The sequence below is a fragment of the Acomys minous genome (assembly GCF_964271855.1).
Source record: "Acomys minous genome assembly, chromosome: 3".
Classification (NCBI taxonomy): Eukaryota; Metazoa; Chordata; class Mammalia; order Rodentia; family Muridae; genus Acomys; species Acomys minous.
Genome location: NC_140485.1, coordinates 57,238,547 through 57,251,550, shown reverse-complemented (window position 1 = coordinate 57,251,550; position 13,004 = coordinate 57,238,547). Strand labels below are relative to the sequence as shown.

Here is a 13,004-nt window from a genome sequence, read left to right as displayed (position 1 = left end):
TTCTGTGGTCTTTGTGTGTCATGTTTGCTCCCACTTCATGGTGTTGAGCTGTCTGGGCCCTGAAGTGGCAGGGTTTGCCCCAGCTTGGGTATTCATGGTTCTCTGCAGAACTGATAGGCCTTAGGTTTGGGGAACCCTTCTGGGTGCTTTGTCCTCAAGTAGGCATGACATTACTTGATAGTCAGGCCACAGGATATCTCTGAGCTAAGAAAGCAAGAGGAAATACCCAGGGCTTGGCGGGGAGGGGACAGAGCAGCCACAGGTAGATGAGACCAGGGGTGAGAAGCCACAGGGTCTGTGGGAACGCAAAAAGTCAACCAAAAGCCAGGGAAGGACCTTCACAGAGCACGGGTACATTCCCAGAGCAGAGACCTTGATTCAGTGGCCATAAAGTGGTAGAAGGGGAGTGAAATCTGCTGTTGGTTCTGTTCTAGGAAGCTGCCTGCCCCAGGTCATTTGGGAGTGGGAAATGGCCCTAGCTTTCTCCAGTTTCTCAACATAATGGTACTGTATTCAGTAACTAGAGGGACTGCATGCTTGGAGGCTTGTTTAACATAACCCAGGGCCCTCTATACTACTACAACCCTCAAGGGAAAGAGTAAGACCCAGGGTGAGGCACTAGGGCCTTCTGCTCTTTCTTGGAGCCTGTAGGGAACTTGGGAGACAATACATTACAAACACGTACTGCTTGGGCTTCAGGGAGGCCCAGTTAGACTTAAGTCACAGTCTGGCTGGGCCTAGGTGAGCTGGCAAAGGGCTGGACAGCCTCTGTTGCCTCTCTGGTTGGTCAGGTAGCTTGGAACGTGGGAGGGGAGATACTGGACTGTCTCTTGGCCTTGGGTGGACAGCCATCCCTGAGCCATGTTAGCAGCCTGGGTGGTGGCTTGGCCTCTCTCCCATCCTCTTGGCCTTGGTCAGGAAATGTCCAGTGGGAAAGTATGGAGCCCCTGTGTGTGGGCAGCACTAAAGGGCCAAGTAGTGATGCTGGTGCAGGGTCTCCTACCCATGTCCTGGGTGGAGTTAGTGCTTGGTTTGCTGAGGTTGATCTCAGCCTCTGGCCAGCTGTGCAGAGCATGGGCTGTGTCAGGGGGCAGCTGACCTGCTGAACTGCCAAGAGCATCAGTCTCTCATGTCAGGCTTTGCTCCAGATTTCCTTCTCCAAACCACCCAGACCAGAGGGCACTTTAGGTTGGCTCTGTTCTTTTGAAACCATTGAGACAATATTCTGAGTGTGTGCCAGTCATGTCACTCCCATCCCTCCTGTCACACTGTGGTTCAGAAAGAGGATGAGCAGGCTCTAGGACACTCTGTTCTGGTTTAGTCTGTATGGATTATGGCATGGATCACAGAGCATGGAGATTGGATGTACACATGACATTGCTAGGTACAGGGGATGCAGGCTCACCTGAGGAGCACAGTACAGACAAGAGTGCTGAGCTGATTCTTAATGCACATAGCTATTTCATGTGTGCTGTAGGCATACATGCATGTACCCAGAGATGACCAGGATTAACTTTATCTGACCATATGAGAGTCTGCAGAGACAGCCTAGGTCCCAGGTTGTAGGCTTTGTTTGGGTCCCTAAGAACAGAGCTGGGATCCAAAGTTAGGAGCTTTCAGCATAGCATCAAGAAAGAAGGCCCCTTGCATGGATTGTGTCACTGGCCAGAGTTGCCTGCGACCATCTATAACTCAGGTTGTCTTCTAGCAAGGGTGGTATTGTACAAAATGCTACCTATGAAGTCGGTAGCCATCCACAGCCTGCAGCTCAGAGAAGAGTGTATGGAGGAGACACTAGTAATACCTGTTCCTACGGACACACATGGCCTCTGACCAAATGGAATATGTCAACCAGCCTCAAGGGACATAAGATATGATGCCCTGTCCTCTGAGCAACTCAGTAGGGAGACTCACAGGGTCTTTCAAGACAGGAAAGGTTCTACAGCCACCAATCATGCTGGGCCCTCAGGCTAAGCTAGTGGTCAGGATGGGTAAGGATGGGGGAGGCAGGACACAAACCAGGCTAAGATATAGTGGGTTGGAGCCAGTGTGTAGTTGAAAGCAAAGCTGAGGCTGCACTAGGCTCATGGGAATCCTAGAGTGGGAGTAGGGGCCCTTCTATCCCAGGCCTAGACTGCTGGATCTGTTTGCCTAGAGTTACAGGAGCTAGACCATGGGGATTTCAAGGCGGGTCAGGAGCTTTGCTCAGGCCAGAGCTTGCCAAGCCCATGCAGGCAGGCAGTGCAGGGCCATCCCAGGTAAGAGCAGGGTGGCATGGTCCTGCTCCTGGTAAACAGGAAGGAAGGGGATAGAGGTCATGGACCCTATCCCCAACCCTTAGTAGTTGGTAGAGTCTAAGAGGTCCTTCCCCCAAATAGGCTGCTGGCAGAGACTCCAGATGCCCAGCACCCAGGGCCACACACACTGGCCTTTATTCTCAGGAAGCCTCTAGGACCTTCTATGGGGCAGAATTGCTGTTCCCCACTGCCCCTGGTGGGGTTCCCAGGACGATGTGCAATGGGTCTTTGTGCTGGGGCCGTCTTCTCATTGGAAACACGCCCCAGGCAGAAGAAGCATACAGAGGGGAGGGGGAAAGACTTAGGGGCGGTCCAAGGGGTGACATCAGGGAAGGGAGCCTTTCCGAAGCCCCTGCCTTGTCACAGCAAGACCAAGAGGCATTGGGAAGTGAGGAACACTATCTTTGGAGCAGGTTAGTGACTCCCCAGGGTGTGCCGGGTGCAAGAGGGAGCAGAGAATCCGCTCAGCAGATTGGGGAAAGTGCTAAGGCCCCACAGGCAGCAGAGGGACCAAGTGCAGCCTGGAGACCTGTCTTGGCATCCTGTGAAGGTCTCAGACGACATTTGGAACTGTGAGTACTTTAAGGGCTGATGTCCAGCAGAGGGGAGCTTATGTTCATTAGCTGTGACCACCTTGGCTGTGAGGTAGGGAAGGGTCCAGGAGGCAGATGGGACAGTGAACCACAGCGCTGAGACCTTAGTTTAAGTTCCCTGATGGATGCATATATACACTGGAGCAGTGGTCCCCAACCTTCCTAACGCTGCAACCTTTTAATACAGTTCCTCATGCTGTAGTGACCCCCAACCATAAAATTATTCTCATTGCTACTTCATAGCTGTAAATTTGCTAGTTATGAGTCCTACTGTAAATAACTTTTCTGATGGTCTTAGGTAATCCCTGTTAAAGGGTCGTTTGACAGCCCCCCTGCCAAAGGGGTCGCAATGCAGAGGTAAATTGCTGCTCCAGGGTGGATCAGCCTGCAGCCTTCCTGCTGGTCTGGACCCTGCTCACAGCTGGATCTCCTGTAGAGGGCGCCCTGAGCATACAGGGAAGTTGTGTACCTGCAGGCCCATTGTTCAGTGTGGTGGGGATCTTGGGTTCCTCAGGACTCCTGTCACCTCAGGCTCACCGACTCCAGACTGGGTCATGTTAGTGTTCCTTCTTCCAAAGTGCCACCCCCCTAAGCAGTGGACTTTTGGTCTCTCAAGCATTGTCTCCCAACTGGTTCCCCAATACTTTCCATCCTTACTCAGCGTCCCCCAATATGCCTGCTTCTGCTCTAATAGGAATTTGGCCTCACATATGTGCCTTTTGCTTGAGGGTAAGCCACCCGATGTGAAGACCTCGATGGTAAGATTCTTTCCAAGCCAATCCTAGATAGCACGCGGTGCTGCTGGGGCCTCCTGGTGGTCCCCACCGTATCTGCTGTGGATGTAAACACGAGAAGGGGCATGGGCAGGTGTTTTGGACTAGACCCTGCTCAGGAGAGTTGGCTCCCTGCAGAGGGCACCTGGAGTACACAAGGAGGCTGTGTAGCTAAGGGTTCTTTGTGAGGCTTCAGTGCTGACCTGAGATCCTCAGTCTTCATCAGCACCCCCGTAATGATGTATCTGTGGGATACCCTGCTGCTGCTGCTGCTGCATGGAAATGGATGGAGAACTAGCGCTCTGGTTGTGGGGGACAATGGATGGATAAGTGGTGAAGGGCTGTGGCCTCTCCCCCCACAGGCTGCTCACTATGAGCCGTGCAGGCTCCTACCTCCACGTGTGCCTCTGGATGTTGTTGGGCGCCACCTTGGCACTGGGGCAGGGACAAGGTAAGGAGACAATGTCCACACTGCCTGCAGGAGGAACTCTGCTGCAAGCCTTTGACCTTCTGTAACAGGCATTTCCCCATAGATTAAATGCCTGTTTAAGAGCTGTTGCAGTGGGCTGGAAAGATGGCTCAGTGGTTAAGAACACTGTCTGCTCATCCTAGAGGTTCTGAGTTCAATTCCCAGCAACCACATGGTGGCTCACAGCCATCTATAATGAGCTCTGGTGCCCTATGCAGGCAGAGCACTGTATACATAATAAATCTTTTTTTTTTTTTAAAGGCAAGCTGTTGGAGCAATGGTTAAGCTGGCACAATAGAAGTGGAGAGGCCTCATTCTCAGCCTTTGCCTAGACCTTTGCCTTTGTAGTCTTTCAGCCTTGCTTAGGGGTTGTGGGTTGTCTCAGTTTTTCCAAGATAACTGGCATACCCCAATATTTATTCCTGTATCAATGCTTTGCTTAGATATTCTGTAAACATCCCAGTGTAGCTTCAGATAGCACACACACAGTTTAACAGAGAGCAAGACTCATGCCTCCTCCCTCCCAGGAAGAGAAAGCCTTCCCACACTGTCTTAGACAGTCAGTGCATCCTCCCTCCCAGGAAGAGAAAGCCTTCCACACTGGCTTAGACAGTCAGTGCATCCTCCCTCCCAGGAAGAGAAAGCCTTCCACATTGTCTTAGATAGTCAGTGCATCCTCCCTCCCAGGAAGAGAAAGCCTTCCCACACTGGCTTAGACAGTCAGTGCATCCTCTTCTCTGTACAAGTCTTGGGACGAGAGATTCCATCTGGTCTCTTCCTGTTTGACTACTCCAGCTGCTCCCCCTGGGAAAGTCTCCCCTAGTATCATCTATAACCTCCAAGGGATGCGCCCAGGACTGGGGGAGGGTCTGTGTTGTAGACTCTTTCCTGTGGAGCCAGCTGCTGGATCAGTGGGTCCCTGGAAGGCATGTCCCTGTGTTCTCACATAGCCTTCACACTCAGGACTACGTCTAGTTCCCAGGAGCAATGTGTCTGCTTCTCATGACACCTGACTGGTTTGAATTATTTTGGGGGGGGGGGTTACTCCAAGTCCAGCTTCATCTGGGTTAAGAACATCTCTTCCTGCCACTACTATCCTGGCACTATGGGTGGTTCTGACTCAGGTTGGCCTGGAGCTCAGCAGATTTCATCTCCCAGCACGGCCTCTTACCAGGGAGGTGACTGACTGCCACCCACAATCACACTGTCAGTATGACACACTTGCGTGACTGGGGTGGCCTGGGGCCTCAGAGACCGACTGAGGAGGCAGGACCCATATGTCCAGCAACCAGTTGGGGTGGGGGGGCAGCTGAGGTTTGGGAGGAGAACACGTGCTATGCTATCTCTGAGAGGGAAGTCCCAAAAGGCCCTAACACATTACAGAGATTGGGAGGAGGGGGAAACAGAAGGCTCTTGATGGGCAAGAGTGGAGCCTTGCTCACAGCTGGCCTGTCAGCGCCCTCACCTCATCCTGACACATTCCTGCCTTTCAATAGGTCACTGTCAGAGCAGCCAAGCCCATCCGGAAATAGTTCTTTCTGAATGGGTCATTGTGTCGATCCCAGACACCCTCAGCCTTTGCCTGTCTCTCCTTGCTCCAGCACATGCAGAGGGGACTAGAAGAGGCCTCTGTCCTCATTTCCCAAAAATAGCTGCCTGTACCACAGAGTCCGGAAGCTTCCTGGGAGGTCAGCATAGACCCTGCTGCCCCCCTCCTCCCTATTGATCATGGGTTCTCCTCCCCTCCGCGACAGAATTGCCCTGTTCTTGTTTCTCTTCCTTTTGCTATGGCAAAATGCTAACAAAAGCAACTTAGGGGAAAAGGATATATTTTAGCTCTTGGGTCATGGCAGGAAGTCAAGGTGCAGCCAGTTACATTGCATCCATCATCAGAAATGAAAAAGCAGTGAATGCATGCTAGTGCTCAGCTCACTGTCTCAGTTTCTTATAGTCCTGGGTCCCCTGCCGAAAGAATAGCCCCATCTACAATTAAAATGTCTTTAGTTAACCAAAACAGTTAACTAAATCAAGATAATCCCCCACAGGCATACACAGAGTCTGATATCCCAGGTGGTTTTAGATTCTGCCAAGCTGACAATACTGGCCGTCACACTGCTATTCCTAGTATGAGGGCTGAGGCTTGCTGCACAGCCCACATGTGCCCACATCTAGACACAGGTGTACACAGACACACTGTGTGTAAATAAGCAGGCACCACCTTTCCAGCTGAGGTCCTTCATCCAGTCTGCCCACAAGGGATGCATCAACCTTGCATGACTTTGGCAGCTGTGTGTGTGTGTGTGTGTGTGTGTGTACAGCTGCACAGCTGCTTCTCCATCCTTCTTGAAACCAGAAGACACAAGGCAGCTGCCAAGGCCCTGGGCTGGGGGGGTCAGCAGCTGCTGTTTTATCTCTGCACCTCTAGTCATCACAGGGTGGACACTGCCTTCCTGGGTGCTGATGTGAGCCTCCTTTGCAGCGAGGGCTCCCGTGGATGGAATTAGACTCTCTCCTCTTGAAGCTACCGGTGTGGCCTTGTCTTCAAAAATCTCAAGGATATGGGATTTCCCCCCACAGATCTTCATGGGGCCGCAGGCTCTTTAGACACCTAGGAGGGGCTGTGCCCTTCCAAACATCTTAGGGGAGGCCTCCCTCTGGTGTAGGAGGTAGTCATTTGGTCGCTGGTGAGTCTGTCTTACATCCCAAACTCCAATCCTGTTCTTACAGTAAGTGGCCGTCTGAGGCTGGCGGTGCTGCCCGAGGACCAGCTGCAGATGAAGTGGAGGGAAACAGAGGGAAGTGGCCTTGGCTACTTGGTGCAGGTGACACCTATGGCAGGTATGGAGCTCGTGTCTCCCTGCTAGGCTTTCTCTTCTCTTCCCTGTTAAGACTGTCAGAAGATGAGCACACGATCCAAAGTGTTTTGGCAAAGCACAAAGTTTTACTTCTGCAGAATGGTGTGTAGCCAAGCTTAAGCAAGCAGGTGAGCATACCCAATCAGAGGCCACAGTCGTGGCACTTTTTTTTCTAACCAAAGAAGTTTCCTACGTCACTCTTAGTGATCAGAGCTGAGTCTCACATTCTTACAGATTGGCTAACTTAAAGCCACTTAGTAGATAAGCGAAGTGCCACTTTTGAAAGCAGGATACATACAACCTTGAGGACAAACTTAGAAAAATGCTGAAGGTGTGGATAGGGATTCCCCTCCCCCCCATGCCTTTTTAAAGAAAGAAACAAACAAACAAACAAACAAAAAAACCAAAATTATTTAAAGATGGAATCTCCTAGCTGGACAGTGGTGGTTCACACCTGTAATCCCAGCACTTGGGAGGCAGAGGCAGGCAGATCGCTGTGAGTTTAAGGCCAGTCTGGTCTACTAAGTGAGTCTAGGGCAGCCAGAGAAACCCTGTTTCCAAAAACAACAAAACAAAACAAAAACTTATGCTTCCCCAGGAATGTGGTGCACACCTGGCAATCTCAGTACTCAAGGGCTGAGGCAAGCAAATTGTGAGCTAAAGGGTTATCTGGGCTGTACAGAAAGATCCCATTTTGGGGGGAGGGGGATGTGTAGCCTTGTTTGAGGTCTCGATTAAGACTGCTCAATTGTTGTGGCTTTTATTTGGAGAAGTACCAAGGGCACTTGAGTTGTGTTTGCGTCCTTTCTTCTTGTAAGAAAACATAATGAGATGTTTACAGTCAGGGTCATGCCACGTCTCAGGTTTGCTTTAAGGGAATGCAGCACAGAAGGGTGACAAGGAGGGAAGCAAAGCTGTGCTGGCCACACGCTACCTGTGGCGCTTAGTGCCCAGCACCAGGCTCCATCACACTGTGCTGCCTACCAGGTGTTTACAATTTCCCATTAAAATATTAGACCCAAAGAAGCCAAGAAGAGAATAAAAATGTAATACAAGCATATAAAAAGAAAACAAATTTGAAGATTGTAGATTTAAACTCAAGTAAATATATACTTTGTTTTAAAAAAAAGATAAAATGTTTCAACTAAAAGACAAAGAATGAGGTTGGAAAGATGGCTCAAAAGTTATGAGCTTGAGCTACTCTTGTGGAGGACCAAATTCAATTCTCAGCCTATGTGGATAGCTCACAGCTGCCTGTAGCTCCAGATCCAGGGGCATCCGTCTCTTCTGGCTTATGAGCGCACCTGCGTTCATGTGTGTTGGCGCACACAGACACACACACACTTTCACACACATATATACACAAACACATACATATACACTCATACACACATACATACACACACTCACACATACACTCATACAGATATATATACACACACACTCACACACATACACATACATACACACATGCACACATACATACACACACACAATTTTTTAAAAAGACAAATTGTCACACTGACTTAAAAAATGCTTTGGATCACTTTTCATATACAAGCTTTTCTATTTTATAAGATATCTTTTAGCAACCAGGCCCACCCACCACTCAGGGAGGCAGAGGCAGGCTGCTCACTGTGAGTTCAAGGCCAGCCTGGTCTACAAAGAATCCAGGACAGCCAAGGCTACACAGAGAAACTGTGTATCAAAGAAAAAACAAAACAAAATTTAAAAAGGATATGTTTTAGCTTTATTGATTCACTTGTTTTGTGCTTTTTTTATTTATTTTTTCAGGACAGGGTTTCTCTGTGTAGCCTTGGGTGTCCTGGACTCACTTTGTAGACCAGGCTGTCCTCACAGAGATCTGCCTGCCTCTGCCTCCTTGAGTGCGGGGATTACAGGGGTCAGCCACTGTGCCAAGCTTATTTCTATAACTTACTCTCTTTTCTATCATTTCTTTTTAGTTGACCTGAATTTACTTTTCTGTTCTATATAACTTAATATGGATACTCAAATTCTTAGGTTTTTCTTTTTTCCTTTTTCAGTATTGGGGTTCACTCAAACCAGGCCTCATGCCAAATAAATGCTACCACTTAACTATATCGCCATCCCTAAAATTTTTCTTTTATAACTTATGGAGCTAAAACTATTAATCTTCCTCTAAGAAGCAGGAGAAAAATAAATAAAAGTAGCTCAGGTTGGCCTTGAACAGGGATCCTCTTGCCTCAGCCTCTGAAGTGTTAGAACATAAGATGCAGCCTCACCACACCCAGCTTGTTTCATGCCTTTCCTGGGTCGTCATGACCCTGTAACTGGAGGGCTAGCTGGGGTTCAGGCACACTTCCTTCCCACATGCTCACTGCATGCAGGATTCGGGTGGGTCCTAAAGCCTCTTAAAGCCCCAGGCCTCGTTCTGAAGGGCGAGTCCGTCACTTCTTCAAAGCCTGTGTCCTAGGCGCCTTCTGTCGTGCTTGTGCTGTGGACAGGAGAGTGCAGAGGCCTCTCCAGCTGCGCCTGCTTCATGTGACGGAGGCTGACAGGAAAGGAGCCCAGGCAGAGAGTGGGAGGCGGGGATGGTGTGGGGAGCAGCTGCCTGGAGCAGGCTCAGAGGCTACCTTCCTGACCATCTCAAGTGTCACTCCCACTGCTTCTCTCATGTGGAACGCCTTGGTCCTGAAGGAGGTGTGAGTGAAATGCAATGGCTTCTGTATCGAAGTGTTAAATGAGACCAAGGTGAGCCCACCCTCTTTGTTTTGTTTTGAGACAGGGTTTCTCAGGAGAGCCCTGGCTGTCCTGACTTGCTTTGTACAGTAGGCTGCCACGAACTCTCTTTCTTTCTTTCTTTCTTTCTTTTTTTTGTTTTTTTTTTTGTTTTGTTTTGTTTTGTTTTTTTTGAGACAAGGTCTCTCTGTGTTAGCCTTGGCTGTCCTGGAGTCACTTTGTAGACCAGGCTGGCCTCGAACTCACTGCCTCTGCCTTCCTAGTGCTGGGATTAAAGGCGTGCGCCACCACACCCACCTGAAGCATACATCTTACTGACTCCTGTGCCTCTTGTACTTTTTCACCTCTCCTTTTCCCCTTGTATTTACTTGTAGGAGAAGCCAGATACCCATGTCTTTGTCTAGCAATGACATCTTTAGATGATGTATGACTTGACCCTCCTTTTCCTGTGTCTCCTGCAGATTGGTAGTTGGATCCTGGAGTTTGGTCAGACACAAGTTGGCTTATTTTTGCTAGTGGTCCAGTGTTTTACTTGTTCTGTAAAGTTAAGCTTGGCTAGCAGCTACAGGATGAGGAGTTCATGTCTTCATGAGCATGGTGGTTACTTATCACTTCATCTCCTAATGACCACGCATCCTTATGAACATGTGGCGAGCCTGAGAGCTGTGCCACCTTTCCTAGGTGATGCTGCAACCACCACAGACCACATCTCTATCTGTGCTGTTAATGATCCTAATTTGTAGGTATAGTAAATTTCATAACATGTTTTCAATGTGGTAATTGATCATTAGTCTACATCTACAAAAGTGGGTTCATGTCCCAGTCTGGTTTTCTCCTCCTCTTCCTCTTCCACCACCTCCTCCTCTTTTTTAATTGAGATAGAGTCTTTCTCACTGTAAGCTAGGCTTAAACTCAATAATTCTTTCGCCTTGGCTCCCTGAGTGCTTGGATTCAGGCCTGTGCCACCACACCCAGCTTGAGTCCATCTTCTGCTGCTGTAACATGTTATTATAAACAGCAGGAGCATGGTGGCCTGTGCCTCCTTGCCTGGCCACTGCCTACTGTGGGACCGCCCAGACGCAGGTCTAGGGAGCCCACTGTGTGAGAACAATGTTCTCCTCCTGCTGTTTGAGGCACAGGGGCTCTGGGAGTATGTCCATACGTCTAAATACCTCTCCTAGCTCCATTACAAGGTCACTTCTGGCTCCACCCTACCTGCCCCAGATAGAACAGGGTCCCTTTGGAATTATGTGGTTTTTGCTTTGTTCTATCTTGAGACAGGGTTTCACTGGACAGCCCTAGCTGGCCTGGAAGTTGCTATGTTGACATGACTAGTCTTGAACTCACAGAAATCTGCCTGCCTCTGCCTCCCAAGTGACAGACTTAAAGGAGTGTACCACTAGGCCTGCTATGATTGTTTTCCAGTACTGGAATCCATCCCTATCTTTAGATGACACCATTCCAAAGAGGGAAAAGCAGATGTTCTCCCACAAGACAGGTTTTCTGCACAGCTTCTTCCCTTTCCCATCCCTGGCTCTCCCATCTGACCTCATCCCGTTTTCTTCCCTGACCTCAAAAGGGATTAGTTTCGATTAACTCTTATACTATATACATAGTCCATGTACCCTTGTGCATACATATGGATATACACATGGTGTACATGCATTCAAGGCACCTGATTCACATACCCATATGCACACATGTTCATGTACACGTATACCCATATAGCGCACATGCATGAAGGACACATAACTCATATGTACACACATACACAGTTGTGTACCTACATGCATGCAAAGCACACATGCAGTGCACATTCACCTGTCCAAATGTGCATGCATACATGAGTACCACCTTAGGACACACACACAGCACAGACACGCATACATTCCATATGCATATGTGTATGCAAATGTGTACAACACACATATACAAACATCCACTCACATCCACACACACGCATACCCCACATAGTGCGTCCACAGATGTACATGTGCAAACATGTACAGCACACACACATTAACATGAATATACACCAACCATATGTATGTACTCACATGTGTAGTAAATTTGGCAGCCTCAACAACTCTCCACCTCCACCTAGGGGACTTGGAACAGGAGCTGATATTGACCACCAAGACCCCCAAGGCCACTGTGGGCGGCCTGAGCCCTTCCAAGGCCTATACCTTGCAGATCTTTGAGCTCACTGACTCTGGGCCTGTCCTGCTGGCACGAAGGGAGTTTGTGAGTAAGTCCTCCTGCGTCCGGACAGGGGTTATGTGGGTAGAAGGCCTCTGGGTTGAGAGTCTGTGGCCTGGGCATCTGTGAAGTGCTTAGGCTTTGCTTCCTGCTCCCGACCTTGCTGCTTCCCTCCCATGAGGTGGGCAGGTCTGTGGATTTGCTTCCAGGAAGTACGCACACTCCCAAGCCCCAACCCCTGCTCCCAACTCGGGTTGGTGTCCTCATAGTGTCCCCCTCATATCCTTCTGCAGTTGAGGATCTGAAGAGCCACTCTTTGGGCAGAGGCATCCGGAGGCTGGTGGGACCCACCCTGGAGCCTACCTCCTTCCCTCTGGCGGCCCCAGAGCCTGAGAAAATATCGGACCCCATCATGACCTTCACCTCAAGCAGGGACCTGCCCATTCTAGGTGGGTCAGAGTGGAGCTGGAGTAAATCCTGGAACTTCTTGTGTCTCTCGTCACGTGGCCAGAAGTTCTTGATTGCATTTGACCACGTGTTCTAGTTTTAATTTGGGCTTACCCATCATGCTCCTGGACTCACTAATCTCATGCACAGGGGCCAGGCAGTCTTTGTCCTAGAGCCCTAGCTTAGGTCTGAGAGGTGCCTGGCAGCAGCTGTGACCCCTCCCTCGCCGCCCCCACCCCCACCCCCGGCCTCCAGGAGTGGCCAGCAAGGATCAGTGGAAACTCAAGCAAGACCTACAGGACCCTACTGAGCCAACCACAGATCCTGAGAGGAGGAGCCACACTGCAGCCTCCATGGGAAAGCGGTGGAAGCTAGGTAAGCTGTGTCCTGCGGAGCCAGATGGAGTGAGGCCCTGCCTTCCTCTGTCTCCCATCACATCAGGAGGACACCCCCCTTCTCCACCAGACACAGAGCTGTGGGGAGGCTTGTGTCTGCAGACTTGGCCAATTGCTCCCTCACATCCAGGCCAGTTTCCTGTTATGTTGCTATGGAGAGGGTCTTCTAGTACAACGTCACCCCACCGCTGAGGGGCCTTAGGGCAGGGCCATGCCTCCCTTTTAGACTGAGGATCAGAAGCCACAGAGGAATCA

The 13,004-nt window shown here is 49.9% G+C and overlaps 1 protein-coding gene across 4 annotated transcripts in view; it reads left to right on the top strand.

The window, feature by feature from the left end:
* The first annotated feature begins 2,963 nt into the window (after nucleotides 1-2,963).
* COL20A1 (collagen type XX alpha 1 chain) overlaps nucleotides 2,964-13,004 on the top strand; it is a 35,043-nt gene continuing 25,002 nt past the window's right edge. For all 4 annotated transcript variants that reach the window (XM_084776957.1, XM_084776956.1, XM_084776954.1 and 1 more), the window contains exons 1-5: nucleotides 2,964-4,114; nucleotides 6,860-6,970; nucleotides 11,813-11,956; nucleotides 12,201-12,356; nucleotides 12,610-12,729. In XM_084776957.1, the coding sequence (XP_084633083.1) occupies nucleotides 4,036-4,114; nucleotides 6,860-6,970; nucleotides 11,813-11,956; nucleotides 12,201-12,356; nucleotides 12,610-12,729 (610 nt within the window). In that variant the 5' untranslated portion in view covers nucleotides 2,964-4,035. The remainder of the gene's footprint in view (nucleotides 4,115-6,859; nucleotides 6,971-11,812; nucleotides 11,957-12,200; nucleotides 12,357-12,609; nucleotides 12,730-13,004) is intronic.